We start from the raw sequence: 26,637 nt of genomic DNA, 5'->3' as shown, positions 1-26,637 counted from the left end.
GGATTCGATCTTACAACTGCTGGTCTTCTGACCTTGCAGCATAGAGACTTCTGTGGTTTAACGCACAGTGCCACCACGTTCTTTCTATATTTATACATATTAAAAAACAAACAAACAAGAAAACACAACAAAATTTTTTGAACTAACCAGTGCCCAGAGAGCAGCCTTCAATTGCTTAATCCCTTCCCATTTATCCAGCATGGGGGAACGAACAGTGTAACTCAGGTCAGGAACAATGCTCTAAAGGAAAAAAAGGGGCAAACAAAAAGCAGTTTCAATTTACCAGAGTCATAACCTATCAAACTCCCATTGCAACTTAGATAACCACTCAAAAGCAAAATAGAATCAGGCTATGCATTTTGTAACAGGGAAGTAAAATAGAAGTAACGTTTCACAAATAATAATTTACTTAAGTCTACTAATGTATAAATCACAAGTCATTACTGATTACTGATCAAAAGATGTCCAGAACAACTCCATATACTGTGAAGGGAAAGACCAACCTCGGCGGGTCTTTCTGGTGGAGCCGACTCTCTTAAAAACCTCAAAGAGGACACAGACCAGCTCTCCTGCTTCCCCAGGTCGAAAGCAAGACCAGGGTACCGACACCTTGAACTTAGAGGAAACCCCCCCAAAAGGGGTGGTATCCTGTGCAGTGGATACCAGTGACTTGGAAGAGACATTTAAAGGGTTAATGGCTGCTGAGCCAAATAAGGAAGATTTGGAGGGAAAGGGGAAGGTGGAGTTAAAGGAGGAGGAAGGGGGGTTGGGGGATATAACCGTGGGCAGGGGATATATCCCTGGTGGATGGGAAATGGTGTGGATCGAGGATCCTTGGACCGGACGCTGGGAACAGGTCCGTGTGCCCAAGGAGGAGGCAGAGCAGAGGCGTAGGAGAGGTCTAATGCAGAGGCCCTCCTATTGGGGAGAGACGGAAGCTAAAGCCTGGCGAAAAAAGCTGCGAGAAGCAAAGGAGGCAAGTGAAAGGGAAAGGGCGGCCAAACAAGCATGGCATGTAGAAGAATTGAGGAAGATGGGCTGTTACCTGGTCCCTGGAGTGCCTCGCCAGGCGAAGGAGACCCCTCATGGGGGTGGATGGGAGACGAAGAAACCCTCCCTTTATTGAATCCCTTTTTGCAAGGTTATGACAACCCCGAGTTGGGGAAGGTCCCGGTTGGACCTTGGGGATTTGAACCTGTTGCTACGGTTATGAACAATACTGAAGTACCCTTACCTGAGTTGGACTCAGTGCAAGAGACTAAGCAACCACCACCTGTTAATGTTGATGTTCCAGTTGTTAAGGTTAATAAATCACAGTTAAAACCAGAACCAAAAGCATCGACTCCTTTTTGGAACCCTTGGGAAGCCCCAAAGACTGAACCCTCACATATACCAAGAGTTTATAGCTAAAACAGTGAAAAAGTTAGTGGGTTTTGCCTTCCTTTAGTTTAATTCAAAATTGAAAAATGAACAAGCTGTGAACTGCATCACAGCAAGGTAAGAGGAGCTCTAGCTTGCATGTTTCATAATAAACCAGGTTTTTTGCTAGCTCACATAATCATAGAGCTGGAAGTTTCTCACTGTACCTCACTAGAGCCCTATGCTTCATTAATATGAAGAAATTATTCTGCCTCAAGAGCTTACAACTGTGAGAAGAGTCCACTTGGAAAATATACATTTTGAAAGGCTGATTCTCAAATTAAGAGTATACCATGGAGTTTACAACAGGTGGACCTATGATTTTTATGTTTGACTGAGTAGTTGAATGAAAGCCTGTGTGATATGGACAAGGGAAAGTAAAAGCACATGAGGATTCCCATGGTAGAATCCAAGATCCAATTCAGATAACCTGCTTCCAAACATTTTTGAGCTAAATAAATGTTTAATAATCCAACCCATACAGCAAGAAACAGAAGTACGTCTTCCTTGACATGCAGGTCAACTCTATAAACTTTACAATAATTTCCACCAGTTAAAAAAGGGCAGGGAACATATAAGAATCTAAAGGAGGGGGAAAAAATCAAATTGGACAATTTTGGCAGGGACATGTTTCACAGAATAAGCATGCCTGGATGCCCTGCTGTCTTGATTTTCTTATAGGTTCTAACAAGCAAAAGCAGGCCAAAGCACCCAATCAGATGGCATATATTAAACAACTGTGAAGCAGTAATACCCAAGTAAATTAGTAAAACGGCTGTAATACTTTAAATGTTTACCTTAATTTGAAAGAACTATATTAAATGTCCTCACCTGTGCTTCCAACAAATGGCAGCCTGTTTTGTGGTGTACCAGTTGGCCATAAAGGTGAACTGGCAGATAGACATGTGGCCGCTGTAATCTGGTAGAAAGAAAAATCATCTGTTTGCACAGAATTGCCAGTTTCAAAACCAAGCACAAAGCTATTGCATTGTACATAGCCATTGTTCTAATTTACCTTTGGTTGCTCCGACGAACATAATTATCACCATCAACAGGTTTGCGGTAAGTGGTAAGTGCTTCGTTAAGTTGCTCTTCTATTAAGTCAACATATTTTAAATTGTATTCCTAAAATGATAATGAAAAGACAGACTTCATCAGAAAAAACTATTTTCCCTAGCAAACGTTTATAATTATAATATAATGCTAGGTCATGATGCAAAAATCATTCTCCTATTCCCATTAACAAACTATTGATAATTTTAGAATTATTTGATTTAAAATGAGAGAGAAATCAAATAATGGTCATGGAATATATTTTGACAGTATAACCGGTTTTGTTTCAAAGATAATAGCTGAAATACAACAGTGTAATTTATGATATCTTAAGGCTAATGACATCAGCCACCATGATGGATTGTTGAAAATTAAAAGCTTTAAACCTGTGCCTTTGTTGTGGGGAAACTAGTGGGGCCACAGGAGCTTTTAATTCCAAAAATTGCTGCTGCCATAAAATCAATCCACTAAATTGAAGACTCCTTTCCACATCCTGTAGTTCCCAGTGGCTTCCCCATGATAAAAGAGATCCCCTGGGAACCTCAGGACCTAGAGGCAAGAATCAAAAATTTGTGATTGCAAATAAATAAATAAACAAATAAATAAAATCTGTAGCTGATGATGTAATCCACCTTAAATGGCATAGGTTATACTGCTGGATTTTCTTCCTTTCCTCCTACAGCTCTCTAGGATGCAGAGACTGTGCTCTGACCAAAGTTTGCCTCGAAATCTTACAGATAAGTGCTGCTACACTAGAAAACTAAGAAACGTGACTGTTAATTGTAAATTTGTTTTCTACCACACTTCTGAAACTTTTTTCCATGACAGAATGAATGTCCACCTTCATTCAGTGAGCGGAGGGATTTAGGTGTCATGTCAAGCAGGCCAAAGAAAATGCTCTTCTATTTTTGGCCCAGACGGTATCTTTCAAAGCGCAAAATTATTTAACATGAGGTCTTCCAAAAGCCAGGAGTCCACAACGTGGGACGCACAAAATCAACACCTCATTATGGATCAAAAGAAGACAACTGAATATCCAGGAACCTTCAAATTCTCATATTTTGACAAATCTGTGAGTAATCAGTCCCTATGTCACTTTTAAAAGACTGAAACATTTAATGAGGGGGCAGACCTTAAAGTTTTTTAAGGCTCACTATCTAGACTAGAGGATAAAATTTTAGGAATGCAAGTTTACAAACAATTTACAAAATCCTGTTGGCATTTGTGGAGGGTCTGTCAAAGTTGCCATAGCTAACAATGGCTAATCAATTAGCTATGGCATCTTACACAATCCCTCCTTGAACACCAACAGGATTTTGGCCCATTAACACAACTAAGTACAGCATGATGGAAAAATTTCCACCTCTGAAACACAAACTATCTTAGAACTTTTAGAAATGAGACACTATCCTGTCAAGCACTTACGGTGTACTTAACTTGAAAAGATTAAAACATCGCAAAAAGAGTGTTCCTTCCAACTTACATCTACAACTGGTATTCACAACTAGGGATGGGGATTTCATGTTTTAATGAAACAAAAACTCCACACAATAAAGAGGCTCTTCTTTTTGGTTTTGTATTGTTTCATTGATTTCGGAAATGGAACTTATAAAACATGGATGATGAATATTCATGAAAGAGAACATGAACATTTTTTGTTCTTTCTTGTTTCCTTTTGATGTTTAAACTATCTTAAAGAGCCTTGTGGCACAGCGGTTGAAGTACTGTAGCCAAAACTTTGCTCATGACCTGAATTCAATCCCAAAGGGCTCAAATAGTCAGCTCAAGGTTGATTCAGCCATCCACCCTTCCAAGGTCAGTAAACTGAGCACTCAGTTCACAGGGCTCGGCACAATGTGTAGCCTGCAATCTAAATTGTAAACTGCCCAGAGAGTGCTTTAAGCTCTATGGGTGGTACATAATCAGCACACTTTGCCTTTTGTTTTGCTTCTTTTGCCCTTTCTGTGTCAATTCATTCAAGCATTTCGCCCCACAACACCCTTCTGATGGGTGCTGTCAACAACCAATAAGAATACTTGGGATGGGGCAGGAATTTTTAATCTGTAAAAAGGCCTGGATTGTTGTGTTCTGCCTTTGTTTCATTTATTCCCTATGGGTGTGAGAGCTCCTGGTGTTTGCACCCTCCCTCCATCTTTTGCAGCCTGACTGAGTGTTGATCTTTGATCCTTTCTCTTTTTTTTTTTCCTTGATTTTTGGGGGAGATATTTTTCGGTTTCTTTGGATTATTTTTGCTGTTGCTTCCTGTGCCAACATGCTCACAGGTCCTTTTCGTCCTTCAATAATTTCTGCTGCCTGTTCTTCCTTCAATAATTTCTGCTGCCTGCGTGCTGCATCACTCAACTCAAAGAAAAGATATGGCATCAAATTATTGGCAGGAGAGAAATCCCCCCATATCCTAATCATTTTGGTGTGTGTGTGTGTGGTAATTGTATCCCCACCAATCTTTCTTTGCTTACTAGCCTTTTTTTTTTTTTTTTTGAGAGGGGGTTGTATGGGGAATGTGTATTTTGCTATTTTTCCCTGTGTGAATGTGGCTGCATATTTTCTGTGCTTCACTGTTCTTTCAAACATTGTCCTTTGGTTAATTTATTATGCATTTATTCTGTTAAGGTGTATACTGGGATGAGTTTAGGACAATTTTTTATGTTGGTTGTACTGTTTTCTGCTTTTGGAGTAGACTGGATTTCTGATGGCTTTGCCTCTGCCTTTTTGGATAGTTTTTATAGGTTCTTTCAGACTTTTTTTGGATTACTACCAGAAAACATGAATGGTTAGCTTCAGTTAAGCAAACTAGCAGGGTAACAAAAACAAAACAAAACACACACATATATATACTGAATTTCTGAAAACTATCTGGTTTTGTTGAAAAGTACCTTCTGCCATTTCTCCATTTGTTTTGTCACGTAGCCTCGTTCGTTTAGATATGAAAATCCTTTCGGAATTGACAAGAATCTGAAAAATACATATATATGTATATATATGATCACACCATTTACAGATATCACCATTAATATAAAAATGCAAATTAATTAACTTGTACGTTTACCTTAAGAGGAGAAGCAGACCCTTGTCTCCAAGATGTGACAATGCTGGTTTCATTTGAATGAGAGCATGAAGATTTGCCTGAAGGAGATTGGGGTGGGGTGGAGGAATGTATCCTTTAGAACAAGATAACTTAGACATCAATAATACACTAGAAATCTTTGTAAGCAACAACCAACTTAATAGAAAATTTGTACATTTCTTTACATAAAGTAATTTCAACATGGACAAACCACTGACATTTAACTATGTTTCTTAGATATTTGTATTTATATTCTTATTCTGATATTGTCTATCCTTGAAAAATGTAGATACATAAACAATGATTTTGACTTCACTAAGTTTCTTCCTAGCATTCACTCTTCCTGCATTTGGGCCATGTCATCATAGCACTTTAGAATCAATTGTATAAGTAATATCCACATTTTGCTTTACCAAGCAGAAACAAACATGGCAAGGAAGTAAGCTATGTTTGCTTCTTAATTAACTGATATATGACCGCATAGAATTAAGGAAAACAAAAAATAAAGGATTCATACCTTGTCTTCACATGCCTCATCAAGGATATCAAGTGCTTCAGAAGAAATGGCTTTATTCTTGTCATGAAGTTGAGTGACTAGTAACTCAATTCCCCAGTTACTGAAGAACTCCACATTGGCCCTCAGGAGTACCCGCAGATGTTTTGTAGCATACAACCTACAGCTCTACAAAAAAAGCATGGGATTAATGTAAAGGCTGGGAGTGAAACGTGGTAGAGAATCATACTTTCCATAGACAATACCTGGATATTTGTCATGTTATGCATCATTTTTATATGAGTAAAATTAACATATCATCTGCACTAATGCTATATCCAAAGAATAAGCAGCAGTCACAAGAAGTTAGGAGGAATTATGTCACATATTGATATTCTGAAGTAACAAAAAGTTTGAAGTATAATCAAATTATAATGAGGAAGTATGCTTCACAGAATAGCACTTAAACATTAATCTATAAAACAGACATGGAGGTCCTATTTGCTTTTATGTGCAAGGTATTATTTTCTTAAATCACTCCCACCTCTCTATTTACCTTCCAAACAATCCTGTGAGGCAGAGCAGTTTGAGAGTGATTGGCCTAATTTCAACCAGTACTTACAGGACAAAAGCAGGGAAAATTCTAATCATTACACAACTCATGAAAAGGTAACAAAACCTTCTACGTTTATATGTTAACAGTACAACATCCTAAATTTAAATAAATAAATAAATAAATAAATAAATAAATAAATAAATAAATAAATAAATGTAAATGTTCAGAAACATGCCTGATACTTACATCTGTTGATGCAGTTAGAATTTTGGAAAGGATGACTCTTGCTAATCCATCTCTGCTGTAGTCTAAACTGGAAACTGTCAGTTTGAGCAAATGGTCTTGGTTTTTCAAGGAACAGAGATTAAGGAGACTGAAAGAAGAATAAAACTGTTAAACGTGAATGGAATGCATGAAAGATTTACATATCTACATTGAACCAAGGAACCAAATTAGAAGACAAGCACTCGAGATATACAATATATATCCTTGTACAGTGGTGCCTCACTTAATGACGTTAATCCGTTCCGGAAAAACCGTCGCTAAGTGATTTAATCGTTAAGCGATTTTTAAAAGCCCATAGAAATGCATTAAAACGTGTTTAATGCGTTCCTATGGGCTTCAAAACTAACCTTAAACGAAGATCCTCCATAGGGGCGGCCATTTTCGGTGCCTCTTAAGCGAGGCAAAACAGCGGGGGGCCATTCTGAAACCGCCGATCAGCTATTGCAAAAGCGGGAAGGAGCAACGTTCCCATTTGCTCTCCTTGTTGAGGAAGCCATTTCTCCTTATCTCTCTTTTTTTGCCTGCCTGAGCCCGCCACTGCTTTCCTCCACCGTGTGTGTGGTGTGTGTCGCCCCAACAGAGCCCAAGGCCGGACGGCCGGGATTGGCCGCCGAGGGCCCTGAGCTCTGCCTGCTTGAGCCTGGCTTGGAAGAGAGCGAGAAGGAAGGGAAGGGAAAAAAAGAGGGAAGGCAGAGGAGGCGAGGAGAGAAGAGTGGGACCGCGCTCCCTGCGCTGCCTAGTCTGGAGCAGGAGCCTGGCAGCGGCGGAGCAGCAGCAGCAGGAGCAGCCACCACCGGAGCCTGCTGATCTGAGGAGGAGTCAGCCCCGCAGCCCTCTCTGCACCTTGGGCGCAAGGCAAGGAAGGTGGGGGGCTTGCCTCCACCAGTCCATGACCATGGGCAACAAGAAGAGCCCGACCAGGCCAAAAAGGCAAGCAAAGCCTGCTGCTGATGAAGCGAGGGAGTGTGTGTGTGTGGTGGAGGGCAGCGCTTCTTTCCCCGCCACGGAGCAAAGCTGCCATTTGGAGGGCGGGGGAAGGAGGCGGCTGTATGGGGGTGGGTGGGGCGGAGAGTCTTTGACCTCCTCCCCTGGCTCGGAGGGGCAGGAGGTGGATGTGTGGGTGTCCTGACGGCCCAAGTGGCCGCAGAGGTGCCCCTCGCGAGGAGGGGGGAGGACTGACTCCGGGCTAGAAGGCGAAAGGGGGAAGCCGGCGGAGGAGAGAGCGGCCGGTGGTGGTGGTGGGGACTCCCAGTGGAGGGTGGGCTTCCACGGGATCCCTTGGCCGGGATGAGAGGCCCCCCCTTAGCCTGCCGCTGCTCTGCTCTCCTCCGGGTGGATCCTCCCACCTCCTCCTGGACGTGCAAGGGTCGCTTTGCCATGATCGCAAAGCAATTTGTCCCCATAGGGGCCATCGCTAACCGATCGCTCTGGCAATGGCCAAAACCCCATCGTTAAGCAATTTCATCATTAAACAGAGTGATCGGTAAGCGAGGCACCACTGTATATGAATCACTTTTCTCCCTCTACAGGATGCCTCTTTACTTTTTACACTGCAACCTCTTTGGGCCATGGATAGCTTCTTTTTCTACTCAAATTATCCTAAAATGCATTTAGCTCAACAGGATATACTATGGAACTAAGGCACATAAAGTCAAAAACAACCAAAATCTTAACTGGTGTTTACGTGATATTTACATAACCTGCCAACAGCTACAGTACTTGCAGCTGACTGACAAGATACTGGGACATGTCGTCATCATCATCTTAGAACTGCAGAGCTGGAAGGGATCTTATGGATCATCAAGCCTAGTCTTTGTCAAGGAGGCACAGAGGAGAACTGAAGTCCCAACCTCTGGTTCTGCAATCAGATGCATAAACCACTGAGTTATCCAGCATTGTTCTATCTGGTCTATCTACCTAGTTTAGTTCAGTAATTGGTAAATGCAAAGTACAGTGAAAAAAATGTCTGTGAAACAAACTATTCAACTAATTTTATAACTGAAAAGAATACTCACCACTGAAACACATTACACTTTTCAAGTATTTTCACTCCATGTGGATGACAGGAGAGCGTACCAAAAAACAAGAAGTAGTGCTGACTAAGAGTGTTAAGTAACCCATTGTTCTGGAGACTGCGTTCTGGTTTCATTCCAGATGAAGAGTTAAGCCACTGTACAATATCTTTTACTAATTCTTCCAGGTAGCAATGTCCATCCTGCTTAAAATGAACAAACACTTTTGTCAGTTTCTTTCAAAGGATGATTTTTTTCTTCACTGAAAAATGTATACATCTACATGTGTTTTGGTACAAAGCAAACAACTTTCAAACAGAATACCACAAAGTAAATTAACGTTTATTGTGAGTACTCTGGGAAAATATGTGAATTTTTTAAAAAAGGGGGGAAGGTAGCTGAGCTTCTTAAAGAAACTCGCAACTTTGTAGGGAAAGTCAGCCACAAAACTGTCCTAAGATGATTTTGACATAAACTGAAAGTAATTCCTGTGGGTTTTATGGAAATTATAACAGTAAACAATCTTCAGGCTGCCCATGTTTTCTCTAAGTTGGCGGTGGCAGATGAAGAAGCAGTGCAAGAACAAGTTTCTACAAAAGCAAACTTACACTCTCTCATACCTTCCTCTCTAATCAGGTTCTGAGTTTTCCCAAACAAAACAAAAGCAAGGAAGGGAGGGTTAGAATGAGCAGTTTTGATTCATCACCCTTTGAGTGTCACAGAGTGTTAAAGATACAGTACAAGGTTTAGAACGTAGAAAGTTTAGATAATTTTTAAGTCTACCTTTTGTTGCACCTGCCTTCCTTCCTTCTTTCCTTCCTGTCTTCCTTCCTGAGGGGCAAAAGTGCATGTTGATTGACCTGCATATCACCTCACCCAATACCTCGAAGCAAGTCAAGCCTGTGCATTACTTTTGCAGGCAAGACTCTATAAATATGAAACCCAGCCTTTTCATGGAGTAATCACTATCTGTAATTAACTAACCATGCTTTCTGAAATTCATGCTAATTTGTTTGCCAGGAGTGAAAAGAGGGGCTTTAATTCCAGACTCCACTGACAGAGGACCCACTTGTGTATTATTCTGGTGAGGGCAAATCTTAAGCATTACTACCAACATTTTTTGTATTTATCTGTGAACAAATTTTATCCTTCTGTTAAAGCAATCCATTGTATTCTGAACCACTGTGCTTCACGGGTTGAAATCCTGCTGTTTAGAACAGTGGTTCTTAACCTTGGGTTGCTCAGGTGTTTTTGAACTGCAACTCCCAGAAAACCCAGCCAGCATAGCTGGTGGTGAAGGCTTCTGGGAGTTGCAGTCCAAAAACACCTGAGTAACCCAAGGTTAAGAACCACTGGTTTAGAACAGTTAAGTCACACTACAGTAGGTCCACTGAATCTTTAAGTAAATCACAACTAGAGTAGGTCCATTTGAATCAGTGGAATTTACACAGGAGTTGATTCACCAAGTCAGTGATCTATTCGAGTGTGATTTACTATGTTAAGCAAAAGGATTTCAACCACTGTATTCTGAAGGATAGGAGTTTTATGCCATATTAGCCTCCTTAGCCAATGTACTGCACAAACATGTATTGACCCATGGTGGTGGGTGTGTAGAGACTGGGAGTAGGCAGTGAATTCTCTGTCCTGGAAAACTGAAACCAACCTACTGCTCTTTAACTCACTAGGTGCTGGTAACTAGCAATTCAATGGCTAATCAGGGTATAGTTTTCCCAGTGGAAAAACTGGGGCAAGAGGACAACCATTTAATCTGATTTACTGAGTAATCCTCTAGAATGAATTGTTAAGATGACAGTTAACGATTCTCTGAAGAATTCAATGGTGTTGTCCCTTTCATTTTTATTAAAATATTTTAATACTGTAGGATTAGTTTCCCCCAAAGTGATCCTTTTTCAGCTCTGATCTCCATCATTCCCAGCCAGCATGAGTGAAATGATTGAGGATAATAGCGCTTGCAGTCCAATGCCTCAGAAGGGATTGAAGAATATTTTTTCACGGCAATGTATTTGCGAAAGCTTTCACAGCCGGGATCTAATGGGTGTTGTGGGTTTTTCGGGCTCTTTGGCCATGTTCTGAAGGTTGTTCTTCCTAACATTTCACCAGTCTCTGTGGCTGGCATCTTCAGAGGACAGCACTTTCACCAGAGCACAGAGTGCTGTCCTCTGAAGATGCCAGCCACAGAGACTGACGAAATGTTAGGAAGAACCTTCAGAACACAGCCAAAGAGCCCGAAAAACCCACAACAACCATTTTCTCAGGGCTTTTACCAATGCATTTTATTTCACATTTTCTATTTATTATATTCATTGGACAAATAATACATTTTATAAGCTTAACTCTTAGGCCAGCAACTTTTCTGGCTTGAACTTTACATTTTGTAGTTAAATATTCCTACTGTACTTTCTTTCCTCAGACCAGCCAAACAAGGTCTAATGAAAAAAAAATTGCTTTAAAAAATATTCAAGAACCTCCTCCAAAGTAATTCTGAGTATAGGAATTTGCCTTTTCTTAGTTAGAGCTAAATTAAATGAATCTTACCTCTTCAGATTCAAGCAGAAACTCAGTAAACTGGCAACCCACAACAGTGAGCTGTTTGGCTTTTGCATAATCCAGATCCAGGTTGGCATACAATTTGCTGCTAGGTTTATAAAAATACATCAGTCGTCGTACAAACCTAGTATTGAAACAGAAGAATGAGATAACAGAACAGTTATTATTAGTGTCCGAAAAAACATACTGTATGTTTACAGTGTCACATTAACAAGATAACAATGCAGTTGTAGCTTTTCAAAATTTAAAGTACATCACAAAATGCTAAGTATTAGAGCCACGTTGACATGGGATTCTCCTACCATAGCAGCCTAATAATTCCCTTAAACCTAAAACGTAAAAATTAGAAAGTGCACCTGGTCTCTGGAACATCTTGATTTGGGAGTTTGGTTTGACTCCCTTGTCATTATTTCTTACTTTAATTTCAGCAGATACATAACTTGTAAGGTTGAGGATTTTCATTAAGTTATTTTTGTTGTTTTCACTTGTATATGTATTTATTCTATATTGTTGTTTGCTTATGTGTTCATTTATTGTTACTCTGAGTAATGCAAAATTTCCTACTGAATAATAAATATATTTATTTATAGATTTTTCCTATTAATTTCCTAATGAATAATAAAAATACTAATGAATACTTTCCTAATGAATAATAAAAAATACATTTTAAATACTGTTTCCTTCCCCCAACAGGCCACACTAATCAAAACTAACATTAAGGAAAAGCTAGAAATGCAGCCTTATCAGAAAATAATATACACTTTTTAAAGCAAATGGAAATGACTATAAGAAGACTACAAGAACAATGTTAAAAGAAATAAACTATTTTAGTTGTAAGACCACAAAAATACAGACATGCACATATCCACTTGAATTTCAGAATGTAACCAATAAACTCACATAAAACTATTCTTTCGTCTGTGTTTCCCAGTGTGAACACAAGGTGTTTGCTAAACTTAACCTTGTTGACTTCAGACATGATAAATTATTCTAAGTTTGGCTAAGAACCACTCATTCAAATGCACATACCCACTTACTGCAGCATGAGAATCACTACTGTAATACATGACAATATATGGCTTCAAACAATAGTCTTTCCGCATCCAAGCCATATAATTTAATTGTTCCTTTGGAGGATACAATTTTCAGCAACTGCCCCCTTCATCAATAGCCATCACTTCATACCTCATGCTAGAGATGGGCATGGACTGCAGTTTGGCAGTTCGGCCCAGTTCAGAGCGGTCTCTGCACAGGTGTTCCATGGGCACTGCACACTCCCCTCTCCCATCTCCTCTACATGCCATTTGCAGCTTTCCTCCTACACCTCCTCAGGCAGCAGCCCACTCAGATGATGAGGAGGGGCAGGGAAGCGTACAGCGCTGCCTTTGAGTGGGCAGCTGCCTGAGTAGGTGGAGGATGAGGGAAGTGCACACTGCAATTGGTGAGTGGGCAATCATCCTATGGAGGTGAGTTAGGGGAGTGTGCTTTGCCTGAGGAATAAGTAAGTGTGCAGAGGATACGGAAGAGGGAAGTGTGTGGTGCCCGCAGAACACCTTGTGTGGGTGCTGTGCTGAACTGGGATGAACTGCTGGATGTGGTTCATACCCATCTGTATCTCACATCATTCCTAAGAAACCCCTGGCCTGTAGGAACAGACTGCGGATGGGAGGAAATAGCAGGCTGCAGAGGGATGGCAAGAAAGCTCTTTCTATGAACTCTATTCTGTTCATAGAAGAAAAGGCAGGATCCAAGGCTGTTAACTTCTTTTTTAAAAGGAGACTACAGAAGTATGGAACAACTGTTGATGGTCATATTGGTAGTAATGAAGTATTTGGAACGCTTGATTCTAAATCACTGAGACAACTAAACAAAAAATTATTTAGAACCCACAAGAGCTTCCATCTGCAATCATTTCACAGGAAAGGACATAGCTATTTGTTCTGAATAAGGCAATTACAAAAGCAGCTGTAAGAGTGTGTGAAAAAACACTGAATAATTGCATGTGTATTGTGAAGATGTTGGAGCACACGATGGGTAATAACTAGTTTTAGCATTTCTTTATAGAAAGATGACACAATGAATTGTAGGATTAAAAAATACAGTAGGACCACCGTATCCACAGGGGATTGGTTCCAAGCCCCCCCCCCATGGATGCTGAAAAACACAGATTATAGCAAACATCTCCCTCCCCAAACCAGACACCCTTCCCATCCTCACCAACTATCCAGAGGATATAGGGACAAAGCCCCCTCTTTGCAGCTCAGAATACACTGGCAGGAATTCTGCTGCATCAGTTACAACTGCCATGAAGTAACTACAAGTAGCTGTTTCAGGAAAATTAAAACCTTCCTATTCCCCCCCTCCCTAGGGATTCCCTTTGTCCTGGGGAAATGTTTAGGAACTGTGGAACAGGAGGGGAGGATTCTAATGCCCCCCAGAATCATCGAAGCTACCAACATGAATTTGACCCAACTCCGGGAGGCAGTGGAAGATAGGAGGGCCTGGCATGCTTTGGTCCATGGGGTCATGAAGAGTCGGACACCACTTAACGACTAAACAACAACAACAAAGGCACTTTTGCAATGAGTAAAGGAGCAGACATGGCTAACATCAACACACATCTCAATGTTAAGGATGTCAAAATTGACAATTCTGAAGTTGGAGTCTTCCAGCTTGATATGAATTGGTAAACTGAGGAAGATTACTTATCCTATCACTCAGCAAGAAGATGACTTATTTCCTCTCATTGTTGTTGTTCAGTCGTGTCTGACTCTTCGTGACCCCATGGACCAGAGCATGCCAGGCCCTCCTATCTTCCACTGCCTCCTGGAGTTGGGTCAAATTCATGCTGGTCGCTTTGATGACATTGTCCAACCATCTCATCCTCTCTTGTCCCCTTCTCCTCCTGCCTTCACACTTTCCCAACATCAGCGTCTTTTCCAGGGAGTCTTCACTTCTCATGAGATGGCCAAAGTATTGGAGGCTCAGCTTCCGGATCTGTCCTTCCAGTGAGCACTCAGGGTTGATTTCCTTTAGAATTGATGGTCCAGCTCTCACTTCCGTACATCACTACAGAGAAAACCATAGCTTTGACTATTCGGACTTTTGTTGGCAAGGTGGTGTCTCTGCTTTTAAAGATGCTATCGAGGTTTGTCATCGCTTTCCTCCCAAGAAGCAGGTGTCTTTTAATTTCGGGGCTGCTGTCACCATCTGCAGTGATCATGGAGCCCAAGAAAGCGAAATCTGTCACTGCCTCCATATCTTCCCCTTCTACCGTATTTGCTGGCATATAAGACGACTTTTGGCCCAAAAAACATGCTTCCAAATTGGGGGGGGGGTTCATCTTATACGCCGGGTGCACTTCATTTGGGCCAGGAAGGAGCCGGCACCATTGAGTGAGTGACGTGGGGCCACGCCAGTCGGGGAGAAAGGCAGGTGGGCAGGCGGTCAGTCTGGACAGAGGGAGGGAAGCAGAGCCGGCCGTGCCTGAACGGCCAGGGCCCACTGCCGGACAGCCGCTACTTCTCCTCCTCCTCCACCCGCCCGCTTCCCCTTCTCCTTGCCCTCCTCGCCACTGAGCCAGCTGTCCCTCGCCCGCCCCCGCCGGAAGCCGCTTCCCCTCCTCCTCCTCCACTGCCGCTGCCCGCCCGCTTCCCCTCCTCCTCGGGCCTTGTTGCCGGCCATGAACTTCCAGGGTGGGCCCGGGCAGAGTCCCGGGCAGCCGCCCCCGGCACCACAGCAGAGCCATCTACTCTATATTCTGAGTGAAAATGTTGGGGGGTCGTCTTATACGCCCAGTCATCTTATACTCCGGCAAATACGGTATTTGCCAGGAGGTGATGGGACCAGTGGCCATGATCTTAGTTTTTTTGATGTCGAACTTCAGACAGTTTTTTCCACTCTCCTCTTTCACCCTCATAACAAGGTTCCTTAATTCCTCCTCACTTTCTGCCATCAGAGTGGTATCATCTGCACAATCGGAAGTTGTTGATATTTCTTCCAGCAATCTTAATTCCGGCTTGGGACTCCTCCAGTCCGGCCAATGAAGCAGAAGTAGATGTTTTTCTGGAACTCTCTGGCTTTCTCCATAATCCAGCGCATATTAGCAATTTGGTCCCTAATTCCTCTGCCCCTTCGAAATCCAGCTTGTACTTCTGGGAGTTTACTGCTGAAGCCTCCCTTGTAGGATTTGGAGCCTAACCTTGCTAGCGTGGGAAATGAGTCCAATTGTACGGTAGTTAGAGCATTCTTTGGCACTGCCCTTCTTTGGGATTGGGATGCAGACTGATCTTTTCCAGTTCTCTGGCCACTGTTGAGTTTTCCAAACTTGCTGGCATATTGAATGTAGCACTTTCACAGCGTCATCTTTTAAGATTTTAAATAGTTCCACTGGGATGCCATCACGTCCACTGGCCTTGTTGTTAGCCAGGCTTTCTAAGGCCCACTTGACTTCACTCTCCAGGATGTCTGGCTCTAAGTCAGCAACCACACTATCTGGGTTGTCCAGGATATCCAAATCTTTCTTGTATAAAAAAGTTATAGTTCCTCCGTGTATTCTTGCCACCTCTTCTTGATGTTTTCTGCTTCTGTGAGGTCCCTACCATTTTTGTCCTTTATCATGTTCATCTTTGCGCAAAATGTTGCTTTAATATCTCCAATTTTCCTGAACAGATCTCAGGTTTTTCCTTTTCTATTATTTTCCTCTACATCTTTGCACTGTTCATTTAAGAAGGCCCTCTTGTCTCTCCTTGCTATTGTTTAGAAGTCTGCATTCAATTTTCTGTAACTTTCCTTATCTCCCTTGCATTTTGCTTCCTTTCTCTTCTCTGGTATTTGTAAGGCCTCATTGGACAGCCACTTTGCTTTCTTGCATCTCCTTTTCTTTGGGATGGTTTCTGTTGCTGCCTCCTGTATGTTACAAGCCTCTATCCAAAGTTCTTCAGGCACTCTGTCCACCAAATCTAGTTCCTTAAATCTGCTCTTCACTTCCACTGTGTATTCATAAGGGATTTGGTTTAGATTATACCTGACTAGCCCAGGGGTTTTTCCTACTCTCTTCAGTTAAGCTTGAATTTTGCTATGAGAAGCTGATGATTAGAGCCACAATCAGCTCCAGGTCTTGCTTTTGCTGATTGTACAGAGCTTCTCCATCTTTGGCTGCAGAGAATATAGTCAATCTGATTATGGTACTGCCCATCTGGTGATTTCCATGTGCCTCTTGGGTTTTTGGAAGAGTGTTTGTGATGACCAGCTTGTTCTCTTGACAAAACTCTATTAGCCTTTGCCCTGCTTCCTTCTGAACTCCAAGGCCAAACTTTCCTGTTGTTCCTTTTATCTCTTGACTCCCTACTTTAGCATTCCAATCCTCTAGAATGAGAAGAACATCTTTCTTTGGTGTCAGTTTTAGAAGGTGTTGTAAGTCTTCATAGAATTGGTCAGTTTCAGTCTCCTCAGCACTGGTGGTTGGTGCATAAACTTGGATTATTATGATGTTGAAAGGTCTGCCTTGGATTCGTATTGACATCATTCTATCATTTTTGAGATTATATCCCATTACAGCTTTTCCCACTCTTTTGTTGACTATGAGGGCTACTCCATTCCTTCTACGGGATTCTTGCCCACAATAGTAGATATGATACTCATCTGAATTGAATTCGCCCATTCCTGTCCGTTTTAGTTCACTGACGCCCAGGATGTCAATGTTTATACTTGCCATCTCCTGTTTGACCACATCCAGCTTACCAAGGTTCATAGATCTTACATTCCAGGTTCCTATGCAGTATTTTTCTTTGCAGCATTGGACTTTCCTTTCATTTCCAGGTATGTCCATGGCTCAGCGTCCTTTCGGCTTTGGCCCAACCACTTCATTAGCTCTGGAGCTACCTGTACTTGTCCTCTGCTCTTCCTCAGTAGAATGTTGGACGCTTTCCGACCTGAGGCTCCCATCTTCCAGCGTCAAATCTTTTAGCCTTTTGTTTCTGGTCATGGGACTTTCTTGGCAAAGACATTGAGTGGCCAGCTCCAGGTGGATTGCATTTAGTCGGAACTCTCCACTATGACCTGTCTGTCTTGGGTGGCCCTGCATGGCATAGCCCATAGCTTCACTGAGTTACTCAAGCCCCTTCGCCACAACAAGGCAGCAATCCATGAAGGTAATTTCCTCTCATTAACTTTGAGAAAAAGAATCATATAAATAGCTGATGACACATTACAAAAGTTTATTCAAAGCTGATTGCTCAGCAGCCTTCAACAGCTGTTCCCAGAGAAACAGCTTGAGATGGGATTTACGAAATATGAGCACTAGGCTTGGTACACCCATGGCAAATTGAGCAAATTGGGACAGATGGATCTCAACCTAACAACCAATACACTAGGGCTGAAATACTCCTGGCAGAGCTATGAGACGGAAGGATGATCATACCATCAGATATAGCAGCTTTTTATCAATAAAACTTTTCCAATTCCCACTCGTCCACTCCCTGCCAAAGATAATGAGACTCCCAAGGAATTCCTTTCATCACAGGGAAGCCTGAGGGAGTTCATGGAACAAGAGTTTTTAATTTCTGAAAAACACAATCACAGGTAATCACCACAGGAGCAGTGATTTTCTGAAGTTAAATACTTCCCCTTTGTCCTGTGGCCCTCAATGGCTTCCCCAATGTGAAAGGGATTCTGTGGGAACCTCTGTTCCGGGGGTAAAGGTAAAAGTTCCCCTTGACATTTTTAGTCCAGTTGTGTCCAAGTCTAGGGGGCAGTGCTCATCCCGTTTTCAAGCCACAGAGCCAGCGCTTGTCCAAAGACAGTTTCTGTTGTTACGTGGCCAGCGTGACTACGGAACGCTGTTTTACCTTCCCACCAAGGTGGTACCTATTTATCTACTCGTATTTGCATGCTTTCGAACTGGTAGGTTGGCAAGGAGCTGGGACAGCTCACTCCATCGCGTGGATTCGATCTTATGACTGCTGGTCTCCTGACCCTGTAGCACAGGCTTCTGCGGTTTAGCCCACAGCGCCACCACGTCCCTGTATTCCGGGGGTAGGGGGATCAGAAATTGTATTCCAAAAACCACTGTGGCTGATGACATAATCAGCCTTATGCAGCAGAGCTCTGTAAACAAGATCCCACCCACTGAATGCCAGTCTGAGTTTACCAATCTCTTCTCTGCAGTCAGTACTGAATATAGCTGTACTATGTACTCATAAACTTTGGAGCAAACCTCAATGGTTCAATAAAAGAAACATGACAAAGAGGAACAACTATGTGTGATTCTTTACAACATTAAGAAAAAATGACTGAGCAAAGGACAGCAAAAGTGTGAAGCAAACAGAGCATTCTGAAGTTACTGTTCTTATGGTGGATCAAAAGAAACTGAGAGTGTTTGCTGAGGAATGTTTAGGCATTAACAGTAGAGGCGTGGAGACAGAGTTTCCATCAAAAGCTAGAAAGCTCTAGAGTGGTTCTGCATAGGTCAAGAACCATGTTGTATGAGTCACAAAGAACAGGAAGCAGTACTTTCCATCACGAGAAAGTATAAGGGCAAATTATACACTGATTGTGGCCACAGACCAAGTTGTTGTATACAGACATAGTATACTTCTGTATTCAACATCAGCAAGATCTGGCCTCTTGATGTATCCTTCAAAGAAAATGAGAACTCATTCAAAGATTCCAGGCTCGGTAGAGTGAGGTTCAGTGTACACAAAGAACTGCAGAAAGAGAGGAGAATGGCTGATTCTGGAAACAGCAGCAGGATCCAGGAGAACTGCACCACTGGATCCTAATCACGCTCAGTCAAACCTTACATGGTTACAGACCAAAGATTGCTCTAGTCCAGAATTTTCACTGAGAAGCACTTCACAAATCTCCTGCTTGGAGGACATTACAGTGGTGCCTCAGATTAACCCTCGCTATGTGAAAACATTGCTGTATGGAACGGGGAAGCCCATGGGCAAAAAACTCACCGTTCAGCGATGTTTCCAGGGTCCGGCAGCCATTTTCACGCCCTCGGTAAGCGAGGGCAGGGCGCGAAAACGCTGTGTGCGGCCATTTTGGGGCTTCCGGCGGCCATTTTGGAACTGCCGATCAGCTGTTCCCCCGACATCGCAATGTGAAGATCGGTAAGCGAAACGCTTACCGATCTTCACAATGCGAGTTTTGCCCATAGGGGCCATCGGTATGCGATCGCAAATACCTCATCGGTATGCGATTTCGTAGTTCTGCGGTGTGCTCATTAAGCGAGGCACCACTGTATAGCTCGCATTCTATGTTCAGAATCCAGCTGTCAGTTCATGCTCTCTAACCAACCAACCACTCACATTACAGGTTCATTTGCTTCATTGTCCAATATAGTCACTACAAAACACCAGTTGATCTACCATTTGGGAGCTGTTTTTCATTGGAAGCTGTTTTTATTGTTCTTTCCCTCCAGTTTGTATCTTTTCTAAATGCCAGATGATTCTTATGTGTTTCTTTTGAATCTAAAACACATTTGCTAAGAAATCCTTTGGAAAGCAGAAATAAAAAAATACATTTACTGCATACATTCCACAAAATGATACCCAATATCACTTGTATAAATGTTTTCAGGGAACAAGTTTCAAGATGACTAGGGAAAAGGTTGGTACAAGTGATTACTCAACACATTTTGCAACACAATACTGCCTTGAAAAACATTTCTGAACAGATATAGGTAGCTCATTGTTTTTACACTGATCCCAGTGTAACCACTGGAAGATATTTTTTATCATTTTGTAATGTAGGAACAAGTTATCTCTAAGAAATATTGAAGTGTTTCCTTGGGTTGATTTTTCTCCATACAGTAGCTACATACCTGTGCAACTGTTCATCTTTGTTGGCCTTTAGGCTGATATTTGGCCACTAAAGCAGGAGAGAGAGAGAGAGAGAGAGATGAGATGAGACTTCTATACTTATTTATTTCAATTCAAATCCTCAAATGCTGCTTAGGCATTTCATAAATTACCTTAAGTATGGTCCCTATCAGATTCCAGTTCCACTCAAGATTCTCTTTGTGGTTAAGAACTTGACTATCTCTCAAATTTGTTAACAACGCTTCCTCCGTGTCCTTTGATGGCAGAAGAGAGAGGAAAAAGAGAACGGTTTTTCTTGCAGTATTGTCTCCACACTGTTACAAATTATTAAAAGATGCATGCTCGGTTTTGAATGGCACTAGAGATTGGTACAAATAGCCGGTTCGTCAGTTTGTGCCCATCTGGACGATGGCTAAACAAGTGTTCTGCAGTTTGGCATCCCACCCTCTCTGGGGGGGGGGCGCCCACTCAGAGGCAACGCCTGGAGGCAGAGCAGTGAAACAGGGGCTCTGCATCTGAGTGGGCATTTGTCGAATTGTGGAACACCTGTTCAGCCATCATCTGAACTGGCATAAATCGCCGAATTGGCACCCATCTCTAGCTGGCAACTATGAAAACATCCAGTTTACATATGAACATCTTTAAACAAAATTGCAAGATGTGTCATGGATACTCCCTACCTCACCTAGAACAGTTTCAATTGAACCGAGAAATCAAAAAAAATTAATTAGGAAATTCAAGCTTAAACAGTAGACGCAAATATTGTTTAAATTACAAAAAGCAGGACAAGTAGCAATTCTAGACATTGTAGAGAAAAATCCTACCTTCAAGATAAAGATATCTTTCTGCACTCGATATTGATCCCTTCGCTGATGTGTTGACATGGCTTTCTGAACAATATGATCTAGGTGAAGACTATAAGGTTTAGGTCCTCGTTTTTTCATTTCATGGAAGCGTTTTAAGCAATTCAGTGCTGCACTAGCTCGTCTACCGGGGCAGAAATCATGTAGTTAAAATGTTATCAGATGAAATGTCTTCTATAATATTACATTTTGTGAGGGTCTGGTAGCCTTAGAATATGTATAACCCAAGAAATGGTATGCTAAGAAATATGAATATAGCCATCTTGGGTCCTTTCAAGGAGAAAGGTGGGGTAAAAATATTTTAAACAAACAAACAAACAAACAAAGCTAGACTTTATACTGGGGCAGGCAATATCTGGAGATGAGCCTCACACCTCCACTATTTCGTACAGAATGACAAAAAAAGTATTGACATCTAAATAACAATAACTCCATCCAATGTTCCAGCAAAAATCAATGTGAAAAAAACTGAGATCTTGAAAATATTGCTACTGTTTTTCCCTTTTATAGCAAGAAAAGAAACCAAAAAATCTTCCTGAACCAATGTTGTCAGCACAATCACTTATTAGATGGATGGTAACACACCAAATACGTAAAACCAAATGGTGTGCAAGTACACAACAACTGTAATCTTATTTGCTGAGGTGCAACATAACGTTATGCTTGCGTAACTATGTCAGGCATTCCACCTCCATCAGTAAGTATCACATTAAGTCAACTGCACAATTAGTTACCCTATTCCTGTTTTGACTGACTGAGCAATGTACTTTGTAAATAGTGACAGCAGATGTACTTTGTAAATAGTACATTACATCTTAACATGACTGCCAAGGTGTAATGTGGCAAAATGTCAAATTATGCACTCTGGCAATTCACTCCAGCAGTTATGTCACTTGCTGGAAAAAGGAGCAAACCAGGAGTGAACCAGTGTGTCTGATCAAACCCCTACTGTCATGGAAAAAGCCCTTAGTATCTATTATGACCACTGAAATCATAGCCACACATTCATCAAAACTGTCACCACTGCCTTGAAGGCAAGAACCCTTACAATGATGTGAGGTTGAAGACAGGCCCAATTACAATAAGGTCTTAAAAATTCTGGCTGCTTTGAGCAATAGGAAGGAAGGAAGGATATTTATAGTCCAACCTCCCACTACAAAGTAGCACTATTTGGGGACAAGTCTTAAGGTTATGTGAAGATTTACTATGGTGTTGCTATTCCACCGTTTTAAACCCATCTTCTAAGCTACAATGGCATTTGAAACCCTTTGTATGAATTTGGCAATAGATTACTTGGTATGAACAATACGTGAAGGAAAATTCTAGGTTCATTCATTCTGTGTGAAGATACTGTAGGAGAGCACTGATTTTCAAAAATGAAAGGTAAGTTTTACATTCCTATGTCCCCATCTTTTCCACTAGTTTCTGCAATTTCATTCTGAGAGCCTTTTGAACATGATGTTTTTAAAAAATATTTACACTATGCTGTTCTCTTCTCTGTACACTTGGGACATGGGCTATATTCGCTATATCATCCATTTCTATGAGTAAAATACTTGGAAGAGATACCATGACGCAGTTACACTGTGTAGATATACTTAAATAGTTCCTTAAGGCATATTACAAAAAAAACCAAAACAAACAAAAACACCCTATGCTTACAGTCTCTTCTCCTTTACAATGTCAAAAGACGCTGCCATATTCATTAAAGTTGGTAAGCAGTGTAGATGATGGCTATGGCAATGTGGAAGGATGGTATTTGCCTGAAAAGGAGGAGACATTTCATAGATTTTGAAACAGAAGCTACATCCACAAGCATACAATTCAGCTAATATAAAATATTATTTAAAGTATTAGATCTGAAAACTGTCTTTATAATGACAGTCCTCTGGAAAAAAAATACTCCTTAAACTATCTAAATTAAAAGACTTAACATGGATTTTATAGTGTAGATTTTATAGTTGGTCAGCTAATGGTAGGGATCTAATAGAAATGCTGATGAGCAAGTGGCTGCCACCTTGTTATTCTAGCAGAGGAAGCTCTTGCACCTGTATGAGACCCTTGACATGATTTTCAAAGATCATCATAAGTGTACTGAAGACAAGCACAGGTTTTTCAGCTGAACCTCTGAACTTCCACAGCTGAAGCAAGTCAAACCAGAATGAGGAACCCTCATGTTGCACAGCAAGGTCTGGCATCGTGACAGCAAAAAAGGACTTGAAATCGCCTTTTCTAAACTGTTGCCTGTTCACTAATGCAAGAACTATGGATACCAGGGTAATTCGTCCTCCCTAAGGTAAAAATGTTCCCATAATTTTTTTCTACCTATATTCTGAGATAAACCTTCAAGGTAAACAACCTTAAAGGTAAATAATAATGAATCAGTAAAGTGAAATGAAGTCTTCCTTACCATGTGCAAAAGTTCTCCAAGTAAGATTGTTGCTCTGACAGAAACAGGGTCATCACTACTTGTGATTACCTCAACTAGACCCTGAAGTAATTAAAAAGAAAAATTATATTGTAGTAATGCTGCTGTTATTACAATAAAGCAAGGTTAACTGTTCACAATTTATATCAAAAGCTGAACTTACTTCTAGGAGGCCGTTTCTAATGAAAGCAGAGAGAACCAAGGCCAAGTAATTGTCCATGAGGTCAGGCCTGGATAACGGGCAACAAGAAAATCAGCTTCAACCTATTAGGCTCTCTTTTTCAAATTATAAATATGAGGATGGGATGGCATTAGTCTTTGGGAAATAAATCAATACCTGGATCTGGCTCGGTGAGGTAATATAACTTTAGCTTCTGTGGCTACAAAGCCATCAGAAAGTCTCCAGCTGTCTTGAAACCGACTAGGATCTACAGAAAGAAAATAATTTTTAAAAAATCCAAGTTTGAATTCCTAAGAGCAAGAAACTACATCTGTACAGTGAGTGATAAGTAATGAAATCTGTTCAAATGAAATATGACAAGAGGATATTTCATTTGAATGGCTTTTATTACTCATGATTCACTGTCTTCTGTCTGATCCTTTCTTGCACTAAGAGTTACAAGTACAGTAGGACAGTTGTATTGGCAGGATCAGTTATTTGCTGCTTGAAAATACTTTAAAAACCTCAGAAATACACATTCGCAAGGTATATTACTAGAACTGCCCACTAGAGGGAACCAGATATAGAGATATTAAAACATGTATAAATCATCGGAATGTGACAAACCCAGCAGGATTGTATGTATAGTAGGACCATGGTATCTGTGAGGGATCGGCTGTAAGCTCCCCCTTCCCCCAAAAACCCTTAACCGCAAATATATACAAACCATATATATAACATACTTTGTATATATTTGCGGTTTACGGCATTTGTGGGCAGGGGGAGCTTACAACCAATCCCTCACAGATACCATGGTCCTACTATACATACAATCCTGCTGGGTTTGTCACATTCCGATGATTTATACATGTTTTAATATCTCTATGATTACCATACAAACAGAAGTCCTGTTACTGCTGAGTAACCTTTTGAAACTGCTGGCAGTTTATGCATCCATGATACCTTTAAATGTCACTTCATCTATCAGTAATGCGATTGTTCAGATACAAAGCACAATACATACAATTTAGGAATCAAGAACAAAATGGGAAAATATAGGCCAAAATATTGTTCACTGAAAGTCACACAGCACTGGATGATGTCATCATCTGGTGCTAGTAATATTAATGTAAAGTAATTAAAATCTTCTATCCCTCCTCTTTCGGGTTCTGAGGCTCCCTAGGTTTCCCTTTTATCCTGGGAAAGCCTTTGGGAGCCTTGCAACAGGAGCAGGGAGCCTTTAGTAACCAAAAGGGCATCCATGGTCTTGATTCTGTTGGTGGTGATCCAGCAGCAATGTTTTTACTATTAAAGGCCCCCCCCCCCAATCTTAAGGCTCCCACTGGCTTCCTGAGGGCAAAAAGGAGGCCTAGAGAACCTCAAAGCCTGAAGGGAATGGGATAGAATGCTTTTAATTAGTTTAAATTACATATTATTGGCACCGGATGATCATATTATATGGTTTGTACTATGTAACCTTGCACAACACAATTCTGCCCATTGTTGCACCGTATACACGCTACTAAACAAACTGAAGAACAAGCAGTGGTTACTGAGACTATGCAGAAAAATATGCTAAAAGGAAAGCAGATTATGTTTGAATCCTGCTTAGCTATAATATAATTTCGGGGAGAAAATCTGGAATACACACCTGCATTTCTGATAAATGGCAATCAAGAACATTTAGAATAGAGAAGGAAGGACAGAAGGAAGGAAGAAGCCAGAGGAATTTTGGTAATGAACTGGAAAGAAACAGCCTGGCGGGCATATGGATTTTATGAACTGTATTACTTATTCAAGATCATTATAAAGAATTTCGTCATAGAAAGAACAGTCTGAGGAGGAAGGAAAATTTACAGGAAGAGAAAAATGGTTAAAAAAATCTAGAAACCTTTTCAGATTAAAATTTCAAAGTTTTTAATGTTAATATTTCTCAAAAGTGTCATAACCCTTGTATGAAACAGCTATAGAGATAAAAATAAATCATTTTTGAAAGTACAAATATTCTTAAAAGTTTAAGATCAGTACAGCGTGGTTAGCATGAATAGAAAATGAAATAATAGTTGTGTCCTATCAAGCCAATGCTGACATATGGTGACCTTGTATGTCAGCAGACTACATCCAGGTAGACTATACTGTACTCAGAGGTGGTTTACTATTCCCTTCTTCTGGGAGCATCCTGAGACTGTGCAGCTTTCCCATGACCACAGGAGAGGTCCCAGGAAGCACAGTGGGAAATTGAAATCCCAACCTCTGGCTCCTCAGCCAGATATCTAACTCACTGAGCTATCCGGCAAGTCAAAAGATGAAAAACAGTTTTCAAAACTGAAACATGTTTTTAATGCATTAGGAAGAGGGGGACGGAGGTGGATGCAACGAACAGAGCTTAGGAGTAGCCATCTTCAGAGAATTCTCTATGCACTACATATGAGTGCCGTAGAATAATGGGGCAAGGGCGACGAACAGTTTTAAAATTCTTTACGAAATAGCTTCCAATTGGTAGAACTTTCCTGTTAGATGTTCATGCTTAAGGCCCATCATATTCTGCAGGGCTACTGAAGTGAATATAGTTATTCCAATTACAAAAAAGGAACATTCCGCAGAGACCTACCTCTAAGTTCAATACTAACCTACACTGAGAAGAGCTTCTATAAATTCTTCAGTCACAATAGGAAGAGGAAGACGAAATATGTCATAAAGTACTTCAAGCAGTCCTCGCTATAAACATAAGAGGAATGGAATTACAAAGAAAGAAACTTAGAAACTTTAAAATCTATACTGAAACTATTATGTCAAATACGTAACATTTAGGAAGATGCAGATATGGGGTACATTTTTACAATTGCTTACCTTCCTTTAGAATTCTCAAATCCCTAGAAATACTGTA

The 26,637-nt window shown here is 41.1% G+C and overlaps 1 protein-coding gene across 6 annotated transcripts in view; it reads right to left on the bottom strand.

The window, feature by feature from the left end:
* The window catches only part of RICTOR (RPTOR independent companion of MTOR complex 2), a 103,955-nt gene that overhangs the window by 19,754 nt on the left and 57,564 nt on the right, over positions 1-26,637 (bottom strand). For 3 of the 6 annotated variants that reach the window (XM_072992815.2, XM_072992817.2, XM_072992818.2), the window contains 18 exons: positions 26,381-26,468; positions 23,928-24,018; positions 23,754-23,820; positions 23,573-23,653; positions 22,825-22,925; positions 21,124-21,286; positions 20,452-20,553; positions 20,302-20,348; positions 11,460-11,595; positions 9,687-9,734; positions 8,907-9,109; positions 6,853-6,979; positions 6,075-6,239; positions 5,540-5,616; positions 5,367-5,445; positions 2,435-2,544; positions 2,251-2,338; positions 148-240 (listed from right to left, as the gene is read on the bottom strand). In XM_072992815.2, the coding sequence (XP_072848916.2) occupies positions 148-240; positions 2,251-2,338; positions 2,435-2,544; positions 5,367-5,445; positions 5,540-5,616; positions 6,075-6,239; positions 6,853-6,979; positions 8,907-9,109; positions 9,687-9,734; positions 11,460-11,595; positions 20,302-20,348; positions 20,452-20,553; positions 21,124-21,286; positions 22,825-22,925; positions 23,573-23,653; positions 23,754-23,820; positions 23,928-24,018; positions 26,381-26,468 (1,866 nt within the window). The remainder of the gene's footprint in view (positions 1-147; positions 241-2,250; positions 2,339-2,434; positions 2,545-5,366; positions 5,446-5,539; positions 5,617-6,074; positions 6,240-6,852; positions 6,980-8,906; positions 9,110-9,686; positions 9,735-11,459; positions 11,596-20,301; positions 20,349-20,451; positions 20,554-21,123; positions 21,287-22,824; positions 22,926-23,572; positions 23,654-23,753; positions 23,821-23,927; positions 24,019-26,380; positions 26,469-26,637) is intronic. The other 3 variants (XM_020795646.3, XM_078384469.1, XM_020795649.3) reach the window with 2 other exon arrangements.

Source organism: Pogona vitticeps, chromosome 2 (genome assembly GCF_051106095.1).
Source record: "Pogona vitticeps strain Pit_001003342236 chromosome 2, PviZW2.1, whole genome shotgun sequence".
NCBI classification, from domain to species: Eukaryota; Metazoa; Chordata; class Lepidosauria; order Squamata; family Agamidae; genus Pogona; species Pogona vitticeps.
This window is presented reverse-complemented; position numbering and strand designations above follow the sequence as displayed.